This window comes from Solea senegalensis, linkage group LG21 (assembly GCF_019176455.1).
Source record: "Solea senegalensis isolate Sse05_10M linkage group LG21, IFAPA_SoseM_1, whole genome shotgun sequence".
NCBI classification, from domain to species: domain Eukaryota; kingdom Metazoa; phylum Chordata; class Actinopteri; order Pleuronectiformes; family Soleidae; genus Solea; species Solea senegalensis.
In genome coordinates, this window is record NC_058040.1 from 9,765,691 (window position 1) to 9,782,825 (window position 17,135).

A 17,135-nucleotide genomic window follows, 5' to 3' on the forward strand; every position below is an offset into this window, starting at 1 on the left:
TTTTTATAGTGTTTTTATCCGTCCAATATCAAATCCAAACGATTCCCATCCCTATCGCAAACATAAAGCTGACGCCAGTTAGTCTTACTTAGTGGAAATAAGGCTACAGGACACCTGTAAGTTTATAATGTACATCATAAAAACATGGATATAGAAATGTTATGAGGAATGTAACATAACTAGAATTTTTATCCAGAAAACACACGCTCCATTTTAAGCTGCAGATGGGTATAATGTTGGCACATATTATATATTATACATATACACATACACAAAAATGACACAAAACCAACAATGGTTTTTGACATTTGGGTTGAAAAGTGTTCAACCCATCACTGCTGTAAACTGAGGAATCTCCCACTCTGATATACTAATATACCAAAATCAGTTCACACACTGATGCAAACACAAACACACGTGTGGCTGTGTGTGTTTGCCAAGCAGCGCTCTGAAAAGAGAAATGAATAGTAAGAATACAAAGATGGCATGCAGTGGAAGGATGCTTTCTGAGAGGAGGAGGAGGAGAAAGATGATCATGATGATGACGATGGCAGAAAGTACCCACCAACGTACCAGACACGTTTTTCCCTCACCGGTCAGTGACAGTGATTCTGTAGATTCATGTGTGGGACAGAGGTGCGGTGAAGGAGAGAGGGATGAAGAAAAGAGACAAGGAGTCCAAACGGTTACAGTGCAGGAAAAGACCTGCGTCACATGCGCTCAGCTCTCACACAGGACAGGGATTACAGACATAAAAGGAAGTTGAATGGAAGCTGAGTTTATATGCGAGAGCTTTGCCTGGTGACACTGGTGTCTCCTGCGGGAAAAGAGGCAAACTACCACTTTGTCGTACAACTATAATCTGACAAAAACCAAAAATCAGCAGGCTCACAAACACAAGCACACAAGAGCAACAACAGGTACAGAAAACCGTTATTTGTTCCCCCTCTTTTCAATCACTGACTGGTTTTAGGGCTTTAATACCTGACTTATTTACATTAATGTGTCCTAAGGTTTATATTTTACACCATAAATTGTGCATAATATATGACTATTTTTACGGCCATTTATGTAAAAACTAACACTATTTTGAATAACTGAATCAGCCACTTCAAAGACATACACTGTATTCTTTATGAATCACATCTAAATTAAATCTAAAACTGAAGACTAACCCTGGGAGTAATGGATGTAAACGAGGAATTTTGTGTTTCTATAGATCTATCTCAGTCTATTCATCTATTTCTATATCACAACTACGGCTCTCCACTTTAATTTACCTCCTTCATCCCCTAATCCAGGTATCGTTACATCCCCCGTAGTGACAGACAGTATCCACACTTCAGGTTGGATAGCTTCTCATAATTTAAGTGAATGTCCGATTAAAATCTACGGGAAAATTCTCTATGTTGGTCCAAAGAAGGTTTTTTTATTTATGTTTTCACTCACCTCGGCACACTTGGGGGTGCACGGTTAGGCCGGGAGGGGACAGTGGGTGGTGGCCCACTGTAGGGGTCAGGAGAGGCCCCGGGGCGAGACGGTACAGGGGGCCCTCCCGCTGGTGGAGGCCCAGGTGGAGGCCCACGAGAGACTGGGCGCACAGGAGGTCCTGGTGGAGCTCTGCGGTTTGGTGTTGGACTGGTGGCCGGAGACCTGGCGCAGAAAGGACAAATGGAAACCAATAATTTAGCAGAATAAGAATCATAGAATAGTTAAATAAGATTGAGGATTGTATTTGTTTTAGGTGAAGTCATATATGAGAGGAAAACCTCAAAAAAGGCTCACTCAATGATATTTAGATTGTTACATTATATTTATGCTGTTTTTTGCTCATCATAAGACAGAATATTCTGACGGCAAACTTTGAAACACGCCCTGCACCAAAGTCCATAGAGAAAATCTGTGATTTTAAATTACAGCACACGGGAGTAGTGGATGCACTGCATGCCTCCATCACTAAGTTTTAAATGTACTATTTAGTGACTTCAGAGTGAAATGCTTTGGTCAGACAGACATTCATCAAATGAGGCAGCAGCAGACCAGAAACTCTCCTGTGAGCTAAAAACACGGATTTTCTCTATGGACTTTGGTGCAGAGAGTGAGTGGTTTACAAATGTTTACAGCAGGAAAACAGGCTGCATAATGGCAAGATAAGGTGGACAAAATATACTGTGGACGTTGAGGTGTAGATGTGAGGACACCTTTTGTCAAATGGCTTTTGTTAAGTTGCTTTGTGAAGGTAAAGAGTCTGTGTCTCAGGTGTGTCACAGAATGTCTGGTGATGGATGTTAATAAAGACAGGTGTAGCTGCTGGTTTAGGGCGTGAATATCAGCCTCTATCTTCCCTTACCTTCCCCCTGAGCCGCTCCGTTGCACCTGCAGCCAGGAGTCGTCCACAGGCGGCGGCATGCTGGTGCTTATCGTGGTTGTGCTGATGTCACCGATGATGCTGAGGGCCTCGCGCAGGGCGTGGTACATCCGCAGCATCTCGTCACGGTGCTGGGCCTGCTCCTGCGACTCCTCCATCAGTGTGTTCTGGTCGCCGCACGAGTACAGATTTGCCAGCATCTCAGCGTTGATGAACTCCTTTGTCTGGAAAAACAAAAACAGAGAAATGTTTACGTTTGAAACACCAGACATCTCACATTTGACCGTGCATGAAAACACTTAGTGACGGACATTGTTAATCATGAGGTGCATGATGGTCTTTGGGATCAGGTCACGGACGGTCTTGTTGACGATGGCCATGTAGGAGTCCACCAGGTTACGGATGGTCTCCACCTGCCGCTCCAGCTGAGGGTCCATGCTGTGCATGAAGTTCTCTGAGCTGCTGTCGTCACCACCTTCACTCTGTGGGGACAAAGTGCCAGGAGTTTAGGAGGAGAGACAAACGTGTCTCATCTGTACATCATCATATACAAGATATGATCGTATCCTTTACTCACACACGTATTATTCTTACTTTCATTCCCTCGTGTTCTCAGTGGTTTTTAACGCACATTCTTTTCTCATCTTAGTTCTTAGCAACTCAAGTTGTTGCCAAACGTCTATCAAATAATTTTGAATGCGATAAATGACAATGAAGAGACAACATACCTTTCCTTCCTTCTCCTACAAGGGCAAACAGTGATGATGTAAAGGACAGATACAGAATCATGATCAATGAGAGACATGATACAACACTGATATAGATTTACGTTTGATTTATTGTCGACAACAGTAAAAACAAATGGACTCCAATGCTGTGTCTGCTGTACTGTACTGTACTAAACTAAATAAAATCCTACCGTGACGCGTTCAGGATAAACTCCAGCTCGGAGGAAGGAAGCCTTCCATGCGTCAACATCTTCCTGACTCTCACAGGCCAATTCCAGCTGACGGTAATCCTTATAAACATTCCTGTGGATGAAGAACAACATATTTAATATTGGATAGAAAACATTACACTTTTTCTGAGCTAAATATATGATTTACAGTATTTCTCAGCTGTAAAGTTACTTATATCACGATAAATGCACAGAATGTCATTCAAAACAAAACACCCTGTTTGACGATGTCAAGGAGCAGCATGGGATTATGGGAATTGTTGTTTTTGTCTCAATTGGATTTCCTGTGCTTTACGGAGAGAGATTTAGTGATAGAATGCTCACACATATATCGGGAGTGCTTGAGCAGATAACTGATATCAATATATACACATTTTATGCTTTATTTTCACAATCAATTAATCCGTCATTTATTTTCTCTTTTAATCTGGGAATCATTTGGTCCATGGAATGTCAGAAACTCGAGGAAAACTGTTGCTCATTGTTTCTCAAACCTGGAAATGATGATGCTCTTAAATGTCTTGTTTCGTCCACAAACCAAAATGATTCCACTGTAATGATTTATTTGTTATATGGAGCAAAGAAACTGGAAAATATGAAATTATGAAATGTGACATTAACAGAATATCTTGCCTACTCGCAGCAGATATAGGTAGATATTTTCTTAATTGAGCAAGATAAATAAAATAAATGTTAGGACACCGGCATAGAAGTCAAGGAGTCATATGAGCAGATCTTGTTTTGTTTGCCAATATCCGATAATACATTTTAAAGACAATATCTGCCGTTACAGATATTGTGCCGATAATCAATTATTTCACTGATTATTTTGTACTTTATTTAATGTGTGCGTGTGTGTGTGTGTGTGTGTGTGTGTGAATAGTGACACCTCTGTTCGGTGTTGAAGAGGGCAAAGATGTGCTTGCTGGACATGAAGCCTTTCTCCACATCGCGCAGCTTCAGGTTGTCCACCTGCAACATGTACTTCTTCTCCTTCTCCTGCAGAGGGCGACAAAGAAACACACTCATTGTACAGTGTTTGTGAATTGCTCCAGAGTTAAAATAAAATAAAATAAAATAAAATAAATGGTAATAGATCCAGTGTTTGCACCAACAGTGTATAAACAGTACGAGACAAGAAGCCACAGCAAAAGTAGATCATTTTGGTCTCATCAGTTTACCCATAATGCTGTGTACATATATATATATATATATATATATATATATATATATATATATGTACATACATACATATACATATGTATATATGTGTATCTATATACATATACATATACATAGTGTATTTACTGTAAGATTGTGCAGTATCAACTTGAGGGAAGTTATGATAATCAATGACATAAATTAGGTTAAAAAGGACAAAGAGCATGGCAGATGAAAGACAATCAGGGGTAAACACCCACAATTAGATTATACAGCAGAGCAGAGAGAAAAAAAAAGAGAGGGAGAGAGAAGAAAAAAGGCAGGAGAGACGAATGGGAAAGTCATACACAGTCCTCGAGTCTGTGGTTTTGATTACAGACGTGAAAAAATGGGCGAGCAACAAATGAGAAACACATACATGCAGGGGGCGGAGGGGACGGTGGGGGGAGGTGGGTGATGGAGGCCAACCTTCCAGGGTAGAAACTCTCTTGTACTAGTGCAACTGCAAACAACATATGAGATCCAGACATCCAACTATTTATGAATAGGGGAAACTCAAAGTTAGTCATCCCAGTCTGACACATGCAGGCTCTCTCTCTCACACACACACACACACGTCAGTGTGAATGAGTGTGAACGTTTTACTATCGACAGTAAAATTAGAATTCACAAAAAGAGAAGCTGAAAATAGCACGGGGTGAATGACTTTCCATAGGCAGAGCCTTAAACTATCACGCACGCACACACACACACCATGCTTTGGTTGCACCTTTGAGCGTAGTCTCTAACTAACCTTAAAACCATCTGGAGCGCTAACCATGGGCTGCCCTGCCCAAACCAGAGTGTGTTTGTGTGTGTGCGTGTGTGTGTAAGAGTGGTTGTCTGAGAGCGATGGGGGGGGTTTGTGTGTGTGACCAAAACTCCTTCATCAAAGGATTTATGACCATTTCAGCCAAATGTTCATATCCCCTAAATGCATGTAAAATCTCTCTCTCTCTCTCTCTCTCTCTCTCTCTCTCTCTCTCTCTCTCTCTCTCTCTCTCTCTCTCTCTCTCTCTCTCTCTCTCTCTCTCTCTCTCTCTCTCTCTCTCTCTCACTCACACACACACATTTGGCAGGGCTGGTAAACCCAGGTGTCTGATATAAAAGAGAGAGGGAAAAAAAAGAGAGCGAAGCTAAACAAGCAGTTGCCCAGACTGCTGACATCAACATTTATAGTGGCCATGAGGGCAAAGAGGTCTCTCCTCTGTGTCTCTAGTCTGTTCCACATTTCTCAATAGTTACCCTCCTCCTCCTTCTCTCCCCCTCTCTCTCTCTCATCTTTTTTCTTTTCTCCTTTTCCCCCCTCACTCTCTGGCGTTCCGTCTCCCTGGGAGTGAGCAACCTTGGAGCGATTCATACATTTTCCTCTCCTCTGGCCAGTAAATCCAGTCAGGAGAGTTGGAAGCAGGGGGGGAGAGACTGGTGTGTGTGTGTGTGTGTGTGTGTGTGTGTGAGAGAGCATAATGTGGGGAAAGTACAGACAAACTGAACTCCTAAAGCACTGGCAGACTGGATTAAAACATTATCAAACTATTGATGCAGGAAAAAGGGAACATTTTAGGTGTGAGAGAGGATGAAAAATGAAGTCTGGTGCACAAATAAAGCAGAGCTAAAGGACAACTGACAAGAAAGCATACAGTGCATACTGTATGAGTATTATTTAAATATTATGGTAGGAGAATTCTGACACACACTTGGGAAATATTATCAGGGTCTCTCTCTCTCTCTGTCAATCAGCTCATCTTGCATGTGTGTGCATATTTAGGTGTTTAGGGAATTCCGGGATTGAGTGCTTTTCCATATGGTCCCATAAAAGCCCTTTCGACAGGAGCGAGGACAAGTACAGACTTCAGACACAGGAAGACAAAAGGAAATAGGGCCATACGTGCACATAGACGAGAATCAGAAGTAATGCGAAATATATACATAAAGATTCTGTGTATGGGTGTGACAAACACGGCTAAAACTTGGCGCGTCAAGAGGCTTCTGTGCTGTTTACATTAAACTCCTTATGCTCGACAGCACTGTTGGTGTTTAATGTCACGTCAGGCGTTTGAATGTCCAATTCATCCATCCACATCGTTGTTTTCATCTGTTGCAGCCATTACGGTTTCTCTGAACGGTATTTTCCTTTTTTCCCATCATGACAATCATCTTCATTACTGATGAATGTAATGCACTTTTCTCCTCGCGTATCAAGTCATTTGCAGGCTATTGGGAACGCCGCTGCGAGACTGTGTAGGTCAAACAGAGAGTTTGTACTCGTCTCTCTTCACCGGCTCTTCTTTAGCACGACATGTTTAGGTCCCTTCCGTTTGATGTCAGCATCGTCTTGGTCCTCACTAAACAGCTCTCTTTGGTTAAAATAAGCACATTTTAACGTCTGTCCCGTGCAGCCGCTTAAAGACTCGTATAGAGACGGAGCTTTTTTGGGGCCTTTGACACATCTGCTCACTCTGCTGACGGATTCTTTCAACTTAAAGCTAAAGACTGTGTGTCTGTTTAGAGCAGGGCTCTCAAACTCATATGACCTGAAGGCCAGTGGGGGGCCGGTTAAGTCAAAATATAACTTTTTGGGGAAAAACAACTGCTCAGGAGCGGTGGTTTTGCCGTATTTCAAAATAAAAGTGTTGAGTGTTGATATGGACCAAAATATTGTTCACAATAATAAAAAAATAAGTAAAAAATCACTTGATATTAAATAGTTGAGCCACATGGAATTGATAGGAGGGCCGCATATGTCTACATGAACTGCAGCTATTTGCGGGAAGTGACCACATTATGTCACAAAATTTCAAAGTAAAAGAACGAGACAGTTGATAAAGTAAATAATAAGATGGACAGCGCACACACCGCCTATGGTTCTCAGTCGAAACGCAAGCCTGACCGAGGGCTTTACTGTTCCTAACTGTACCGTACTGTGCCAAACCGAACTGTACCAAGATGGAAGCACGCCATCGCTCGACAGAGCCCTATTTTGGATGAAGGATGCAGCAAACGAATCCTGTTACATCGTTTCTGTTCACGAGCACTAATACATACATATGGCAGCTTTAAGCCTTAACTTTAACATGTATGTATCTCTCTCACACACACAGACACTGTGGTAACTTGGTAGTTAACCTGTGGCGTTTGGAGCAGTGTGCAAGCAAAGTACTTTCCATGGTTTTGTTTTGCTAGTGAGTAATCACAGGCTAATTATGAAAAGCCAGAGGAAGTTCACTTCTGAATTCATAAAGGCACTTCGTCACTCTGTCCAGAAAAACGTCTCAAATAACTCAAACACGGAGTCAAAATGTAGATGAAATATGGCCTCACACACACTCTACACACACACACACGCACACACACACACACACGCACACGGACAATACATAACCATATCCAATTAACACTTTGAAACAAATCTGAGCCACTTGGTGGGCAAAACCGAGTAGATAGTCGTTAATGGCATCCATGTTGTTTTAAGAGGCTGCATGTCTTTGTGTGTGTGTATGTGTGTGTGGTAGTGTGCATGTTGACGGGAGTCTGGTGACTTGGGCCTCGCATCAAAGGGCCGCAGAGAACCCGCACGGCATCTGGGAGCAATAACGCTGCTTCTAACCCTTCATTACCACAAAGACTGGGCCCTGGGTGGCAGCCAACGGCAATTTTCACAACCCTCCTCCTCACCTCCCTCCGTTTTTCTTTCCCTCCATTCTTCTGCCATTCCCCTATTGAGTTCTGACTGAGAGGGGGGGGGAAGAAAAATTAAACACAGAGAGCGGTTCTGTAACTCTTACATGATGGGGATGTGGAAAGACGTAAGGAGAACGTTGTGAAAAAGCCTCTCGAGCATCTGCACTTGCGAGTATTTCAGTGCTATTAAACAAATCCATAAAGCGCTTCTATCAAACATGTTTGTTATGAAATAAAAAATAAATAAATAACTGAATTCAGTTTGGTCAGTGAGTAATATGTCTTGGAGGAACAGCAGACGCAGTGTTTAATGAAACTTAATTTGATTTCATCTAAAGTGAAACCACATGGTGCCAACGTTCGAATCGGCAAACGGCGAACAATCGAGCGGAGAGAATTACAACATGGGAACAGATAGACTGAATCTATTCTGAGACGTTGTGTAAAAACATGGTTAATCATGACTCACTCAGCTACAAAGCGGAGCGATGATGCTCATAACAAATCAGCCTGGGCCGCTGTCCTCACTTTCTAGTATCTGTAACGACTGGTGATTTATATATTTATTTATTTTTTGATGTTTTTGTCTTCGTGAACAGAAATGATGCAGCATTATTAGTATGCCGCGTCCTTCCATCTAAAAAAAATGGGACGGCCATGGAGAGAAAGTAGTAGGTCAAAGGTGAACATTTCTGAAATTTTATGAGGTATTTCTTTGAAAACCTCCAATCACCAGCCTTGCGTTTTCATGTAGGCAGAGAATACACTACTTTAGGAGAATGATGACATCATAGTCCCTCCTCTCTCTCGCGCTGTCCTTCACTGTCTTGCGTTTGGAGATTGTTTGACAGTCTTACCAACTGCTGTCAATGAAAAGTAAATCAAAGTCGCCCCGAAAATACGATATCACTAGAACACGTCCTGTTTTCACCGATTTCACACGGGGGTGAAGAAAAAAAAAACAGTGAAACTGAATCATAAAATAAAGTGGGGAGAAAACAAAAACCATAACAGAGTCACTAAGTTGTTAACACTACTGTTTGCTTTATGATAACTAACTTATTTTCTTTCTTTAATTCCCTTTCATTCTGTCTCCATTTCTGCTATTGTAACTAATAACGTGTACAACGTCTTCTTCTCTGTTTATGGTGTACATAGCATTACAGCGACACCTACAGGCCTGGCATATGTACTGCAGCATTTCGGGGCAGTGCCGAGACTGCACTGTGTTTATAGGACACCTGTTTTAAAAAACAGAAAGAAAAAGATTGTTTTCCGTGTAGAGGTGGCCTAAGGGAGCGCTTGTGTATACAGCAGCAGCCCAGAGGCAGGTGAGGGCATGATGTGTCAAACTGCAGAACAACTTTTAAGCAGTAGAAATCACTTCTGAAACTTTTTGTGAGCATTTTCCGCCATCATACTCCAACCTACGGTATCTCCAGCTGTCTCTCTTTACTAGTGCACTGCTGCTGTCCTCTGTCCTAAAGACACAAAGAGTCTCGTGGAGCTGATAGTCTTAATCAACATTGTGTGGACTCATCAACGGACATTTGTTTGCATTTAAAAAGATATGCACTACATCTTTAAAGTATCATGTAACCAGATGACATATCTAATCAGACGTGTCCACTTCCATTAGTCAAACAAAGACTCTCGCCTTTTTTTTGTGTCATTACAAATTAAAAGATTAATGACTTTATGGTTTATTTGGCTGCTGGAAACATTTCTGTCCAATCACATCTGAGTCAGCCTTGTCATTTCTCCGCTCGGCTCAGCTCTTCCTGTGGGAACGAGCACAAACAAAAATAAACTTCTTTGACGGGGACGTGGTGTCTGTCCTCATGACAATGACACATTCAGCCGGCGGTCCGGCTGCACGGCCACATGCCAGTTAGCAGGTCAGTGATACCTTCCTGTCTCGCAGCTAATTGCTGGGCAGTTAATTATCCGATCTTGCTTTACTTCTGCAGGAGGTCAGTATAACAACCTTGGGGCTAGCCAGGACATGTGATCAATCATCGGTGACCACCAAAGAGTGAAAGGAGGAGGAGGGAGGGAGGGAGGGAAGACCCCATTCCACTAACCACATAAACACATGTGAAAATCCCCACACGTCTCCAGACTCTTGTCTGATGGAGGGAAACGCTGTGTGTAACCTGTGTCTCTTTGGTGTCTGTGGAGTCTTCACACAGGCGTATATAAGCAGTAACATCTATGATAAGTTACATATTTCAAAGTCCCTTTTGGGGAGAAAGAACACATCATAGTGACACAGGCCTGTCAATATTTCTTTTACACAGTATATTCTGTTATGTCCCCTACGCAGTCATTTTAAGGCACAAACCAAAAAATGGAAATGTGAGTTCTATGAGTTCTAACATTTGTTTGTGAGATTAATGGAGCCATATAACAGGCTGTTGACCGTCAGCACTCTGTAGTTCAAACCCAAGAGTGTATTTACTCGTGTAGTATAGTCAATTTATGCCTAACTACCCAGTTCAACCTAAATTAACTGCTACACAACTTTATTTTATTTTATTTGTAGTAAAATAAACTGCCAGAATATAAAAGTGTGAACTACTGGTGCACAAATTACAAACAGGGTGTGTGTGTGTGTGTTTGAAAGGCGTGATTTTATGGCACGATTGTGCCAAAGTTCTGTCGTTCCAAGGGTGGAGATTTTCTTTATACAGTAAAAAAAACTTTTTGTGTTGAGGTTAAGGATTCAGTTGTTTGTCGCTGTCATTAAAACAACATCTTGAGAAAAAGATACTGAAGCAAAAGCATAAAGTTTCCCTTAAATATAAATACACACAACACGGAACCATATTATCAACCACAGAACACTAAAATAGTGTTACACGTGTTCCATACTACCACACACATTCATTCTAATTTACTGTTACACTCTGCTCTAGATACGCAGTGAACAATCAGCTGAAACGATAAACTACACAAAGGAAAACACACACATTTGTCACTTATCTCATCAGTCACGAAGAATAAACATTTAATTATCCACAAATTATCTTGGCTCCCTCCGGCCACACTATGGTCATCACTCAGCTCTCGCTCCTCTGTTATAATCACGGACAACGATTTATACAAGATTTTCTTTCCCAGTGAGAGTCAGAGATTTATTCACCTCTTTATTTGGTTTTTGTACAGTTGCTTTAAAAGGTCAAAGGTCTCATCAAGTTTTTTCTTATCTTCACTAAACACTGTAGATATCGTCAAGTCTCTGTCATTTTCATTGCCAGGTTCTGATTTATTAATAATCCTTTACATTTGACAGTTTAAAACTCAACTAAGATAAGCAAAGACGGTCAAGTTGACTTACTGACTCTTTCATTAGGAATAAAACATGTATAAAAGTTAAGATCAACTTAAATGTAACCAAGGAAATGCGTCTTTGTGCCATGGCCTATAGCAAACTTCAGCCTCAAGCAAAATTAGAATAAGATGCAACCAAATCAAGCCAATTTATATCCTAAAGCAACGTAAATCTTTTGTTTTGGCGTTAGACTATACCTGTTTTCCCATTTGCCGACTTTCTACCATGCGTAGCTAACCCACTGTAGCCTCTTATTTATGAGAATGATAAAAATGTTCTCATCTTACGTTGCCAGAAAGAGAATAAGCATACTTCCCAAACTGAGTATCTTATTTCTGACACTTTGACCACACCACTATCTTTTTGGAAAAATAGTTGTCGGTCTCTTGGTTTCTTGTTTCAGCGGAACGGCGTTATTTATGAGATTCCGTGCTTCACACATACGCACGTTAGCCGAGAAGCTATTTCCCATGTTATCTCATTACTATTCATGATATGAGTTGAGAGATTTTGCAAAAAAAAAACAAAGAACCATCAGGTGAGGACATTTTGTGGCAGCCTTTACGGCGTTGCACACACTCCTGTATGAATCTACACAAAGGCCTCGCCCCACACTGATGCAAACACACACAAAAAAAGGTGCAATTACGCCCACAAAGACTGACAGAGCCGTTCTTTTTTAATGCAAAATACAAAGACTATGAAAACAAAGTCAGAAACTGTGTGTGTGCATACTTTCCCAGTATTTCTGGCTTTACTGATTAATAGTTTGAAAAGGAAGCTGCCTGCCTGGTCATCCAAACAGTGGAAACAATGTTGGTGCGACCGCAGTGCTTCCCCCACCCTCTCATTAAAATTTATTTCTTACAAACCCTGAGCCCAAAACCTAACTGCAACAGTAATCCTGTGAGTGAGGATTTGATTTGTGTCATTATCTTCTCTCTCTCTCTCTCTGGTTCCTCACATACATTTAGATATTTCTGGCCCGCTCTTGCCTCCATTTTGCCCCCGCATGTCTACGTTTTTAATCTCCATTCTTCTTTTCACTTTCCCCTCCTCATCCCTCCATCCCTGCCAGTACTGCTGACTGGTGTCTCCAGAGATCATGCCTGCTTTGATTTGGAGCTCAGGTTGGAGCTCAGAAACCGTAGCTTAAACAAACACACGGCCTCAGCCACCTCTGCACGCACACACACACACACACACACACACACCTGGAATCACTATTGCTGATTACTCCAGACTGCCAGAGGAATGAAACCAAAACAGGAATGTGTGAGTGTGTGTGAAATGAAGGTGAGTGTAGCCAACGCCAACTACTTTGACTCTTAACTGTGAATCACACGCTGACTTTTTTCCTCCGTGTTCGATCAAACACACAACTGCTCCTCTGCTCTGGTTCTGATTTACCAGTCGTATGTCACCCCCTCCAATCAGCTCCACCTCCTCCTCCTCCTCCTCCTCCTCCACATGTGTGTGTGTGTGTGTGTGTGTGTGTGTGTTGAGAAGGCTGCAGAGCTGCATAAAGGGCTCTTTATTCCAGTCGGACAGGGAGAGGAAATCAGCTTTAGAAGTAAAAACAGAGGGAGCAAGAGAGAGAGATGGAGACCACAGGGCTGCACATCTGGAGTTATTACAAGGCTTCTTCCTGCTTGCCAAGAAAGCGCCGACATTCCTGCCCTCGCTACAAAGACCATGGAGCCTCCGCTCTCCTCCAGCCCCACTCCTACACAGAGATCCATCATTCGAAAACCACACGTGCACCAGAAGTAGACACATGCACAGACACTGGATGGAAGGCAAGAACATGCAGATGCCGATGACAAACACTCGGATTCCACCACTTAAGAGGACAAGCGTCCTCCCGTCTGCCCACATGCGCTTCCACTAAAAAGCGCTCCCAACCCTCGCCAGCCAATCCATACGCTCCCTTTCCAAACTTAACAGCACACATGCCAAATGAATGTGTCTCACTTCCTGTTCACCTTTGACCTTCCACTTTCTCTCGAAAAGTCAGAGAAGAAAGAAAGAAAGCAAGAGAGGGAGGGAGGGGGAAAAAAGCCAGACAGAGGGAGGGGAGAGAGGAAGAAGAGAAGAGGAGAGAGGAAAGGAAAAATGGGGGGCCGGCAAACTCCTCCTCCTTCTCCCTCCATATCTCCTCTCTCTCATTCCTTTTTCTCCTTCTGTCTCCTGAAGGGGAAACTTGGTGGCCAGTCGTTTGCCACGTTGAGCTTCCAGCCGGTCCATCTTGCTTGTTACTGGAGCATCTTTTTTCTTTTCCTTTTTTTTCCCTTCCCGCTCTCGGAAGCTTCAGGAGACAAAATTTAAAAAGCAGCAGAAGCAAAGTTAGAACGCAGCGGCACAGCCGCGTCGATCGAATCGCCGTCGGGAGATGAAGTTGCTGCTAATTAGCGGAGAAGGACGCCGAGGCTAATGTCAGCAGAGGAGGCAGAAGAAGACTACCAAGGTCACAGGTATCTCCTCCAACAAGGAAATACATCTTTCTTTTCTGTATGACGTGTGACCATGATACGGAAAGTTTACAGCAGGAGCTGCTGAGTCAGGGCTGAGCGTATCTATTCTTTAAAATGTACTAACCAGGAACCAAGAACACTGATGTTCTTTACTTCGAATAGAAACATCTCACTATATGTTCTGACTTTTATTTATTTATCTATCTATTTTAAGGGTCAGAAAGATTTCCTTTAGTATTTGTCTTTTTCTTTATGTTGTCTGCTTTAATTGTCAAGTAGAAGGTGGCTTTATAGAGTTGGGAAGAGGCTTTAATCGTAATACAACGACAAATACACACAATTCACTTAATTCATGATTACATTTATATTTGTTTTTTTTGTCATCACTTTGTGGTTCGTTCAAAATTGCTTTCTGCATGCTGCGGTTTTCCTTCCAGAACCTCTGGATGTGGAATGTTGCATCTCACAGCAGGAAACAGGAGGGAATGTTGCTGAATGTGCCAATCAGTGTCTGTCACCTCTGTCTAACCTCTCTTTACCTCCACCTCCTCCACCACCACCTCCCCGCCGGCCCCTCCATCCATCCATCCATCACTCACATGCTGTTTCTCCTCCATCAGCCTGATCAGCACTTTGCAGAAGTCAGACTGTGCGAGCAGGAGGAGCTGCACTCAGGGAGTCTGGTAATGGATTCACAGTGAGTACAGTTTGTGTAGAAGTGAATGGATTAAAAAAAAAAAGAAAAAAAAAAACCTTCTCCACAGTCTCCTCCAACCGCCCAGCTCGCCTGCCCAGTGTTCAGACTACCTGTTCAGGAAGTAGTGGTTGTACAGTAGTCTGCACATTGGTTAGGCTGGCTGGGGAAACACGGGACACCACAAAAAGACAGAAAGACAGAGAGAGAGAGAGAAAGAGACAGAGAGAGAGAGAGAGAGAGAGAGAGAAAGAGGGAGAGAAAGAGGGCATCTACCAGGCACAAGCACATCAGGCTGTGGGAACACACGGCACCACCCCTCGTTCATCTGGACAAGGCCTAAATAAAGCAACCAAAGGCCCCACCACAGAAGCCGGGCCCTCGTCTGGCTTGAATTTATGAAAGACTGACACATTATTCTTTTATCTATAAAAAGACACAACGTTATAGTTTAAATATCTTTCTTTTTTTTCTCTTTCTTTTCTTTCTTTTGTCGTTAAACTAAAAGTGAAATCAGAGCTAAAATTGTAACTGTAAAAAAAAGAAGAAGAAAAATAAAGATGTATAGAACTCAACCTGAATTTGTTTCTATTTTCTTTTTCAGAAGGTTTCAGGAAAAAAGGGAAAACGATACGAACATGGAAGAATATAAAGAGATCGTATAAATATATACGCGGTGGTTGAATGGCATTCTCAACATATTGTTTATTTTTCTACCAAAACCAAAAGATATAACTCAGAACCGAAACCGGGGGGGGGACAAAAAAAGATTAACCACACGGATGAAAAAAATGTAGAGTGACTCAAAAAGATAAGTAAAACATGGAGTAAACCCCCAGCGTCACACTGAAAATGTACAATTACGTCTCTGCCTTCCCTGCATCAATTTGTGTCAGCTTTACCTCAAATGACCATGTAACGTGCAGAGCGGCAGGAAGCCACCCTAGAAAAATGTTGAAAGAGCAGCCACTCTGTCATTGTCTGTTCGCCAGTCTTTGTATAGCAGAAAATGGTTTTTGCGGGCTTCAGTATTTGTAAAGTGACGTCATGTGAAACTTCAACCCCTTTAGCTCGGACACCGCGTCTCGTTTTCCATGATGTTTTTTCTCCTCCCCCCCATCTTGACCAGGCAGGGACCACAGTTTGTCTCCGAGACAGCTCATCTTTGATAAAGTCAACCCACTGCTTATGCCTTTCTGAACCCTCAAATACACAAAAAAGCAAAGTAGAGGGCGGAAACATTCACATGGTGTCCCGTCACAAAAGATCACTGCAGGAGTGAAAACCACAAACCGACCTCTTTCCATTTAGAGCCCTGCCACTGAGCCCACCATGTTTTTTTTTTTTTTTTTGCTTTTTTTTTTCAAATATGCTCCAGTGAGTTTGCACACACCCATACAACAAGTCCACACACACACACACACACATGCTGTGTAGCAGGCATGTTTCTGGTGAGTGCGTTTAAAGCAGCAGTTTGCTGTTTCCCCCCAGGATGTTTACAGCTGGGATCACCAGGCAAGTCTGGCTTTCTGGCAGCTTTACAGCAGAGGCAGGGAAACCCAGGCATACACACACACACACACACACACACACACATGCTGAGAGCCAAAAGGGCATCCAAAGACAATACATCCCACAGCCACTAAAGCGCAGAAAAGAGAGGTCATACCTGCCAATAAATCGTCGTGTTTGCCTGTGTGGCATTGTCACACATGCAGGTATACACGATACGATACACTTTATTATGAAATGTGCTTTGGGCTCAGAGGTGAGCATAAACATAAGAATAACATCACACTCCTCAACCATTTTCCCTCTCTTCCATTATTACTGTACGTCGTCTCTGTGTTTCTCCCTGCTTTGGGGAAGCTTTTAGCCTGATTCAAAGTATTGGCATGTCCTGTGGTAATACAGACCAGAAGGTTTATGGAAACACTCTCACACACACACACACACACACACACACTAACCGAAACATCCTGGCACCACTAGTTAGGGTTGAAAGTTATTATTAGTGTCTGGGGTGTGTGTGCGTGTGTGTGTGTTGCCAGAGTACGGTGAGGGTTTTCCCCATGACGACAGGCGACCCATGAGTCGGCACTGTGAGAAACATGTCACAATGTGTTTGTATGAAACGGCACAAAAAGATGCAACAAAAAAAATAAAAGGCAGTTTTGTGGCATTGATCTAAATATAAATGTGTTTTTTTAATCACATGTGTGTATCTTGGCTGGTACTTGACCAGGTGCATGTATGTGCATAATCCCTCATGGGTCCACTACCCTCAAGGGTGTGTATCTGGACTACATAAAATGTTAAGCATGGATAGGAAACATAATGAGAAGTTTCTTTTTTTTCTTTCTCATTTTCTCATTCTTTTCTTTCTTTCTTTTTGCAGCCTTGGCTCTGAGCTTTGACATCATCAC

General features: G+C 42.4%; 1 protein-coding gene across 15 annotated transcripts in view; it reads right to left on the reverse strand.

Annotated features, from left to right (window-relative positions):
* The window catches only part of dnm1a (dynamin 1a), a 49,943-nt gene that overhangs the window by 2,546 nt on the left and 30,262 nt on the right, over positions 1-17,135 (reverse strand). For 7 of the 15 annotated variants that reach the window (XM_044011828.1, XM_044011835.1, XM_044011831.1 and 4 more), the window contains 6 exons: positions 4,216-4,325; positions 3,288-3,399; positions 3,097-3,111; positions 2,680-2,850; positions 2,351-2,592; positions 1,450-1,653 (listed from right to left, as the gene is read on the reverse strand). In XM_044011828.1, the coding sequence (XP_043867763.1) occupies positions 1,450-1,653; positions 2,351-2,592; positions 2,680-2,850; positions 3,097-3,111; positions 3,288-3,399; positions 4,216-4,325 (854 nt within the window). Of the gene's footprint in view, positions 1-573; positions 612-1,449; positions 1,654-2,350; positions 2,593-2,679; positions 2,851-3,096; positions 3,112-3,287; positions 3,400-4,215; positions 4,326-17,135 lie in introns of all 15 variants that reach the window. The other 8 variants (XM_044011827.1, XM_044011833.1, XM_044011832.1 and 5 more) reach the window with 2 other exon arrangements.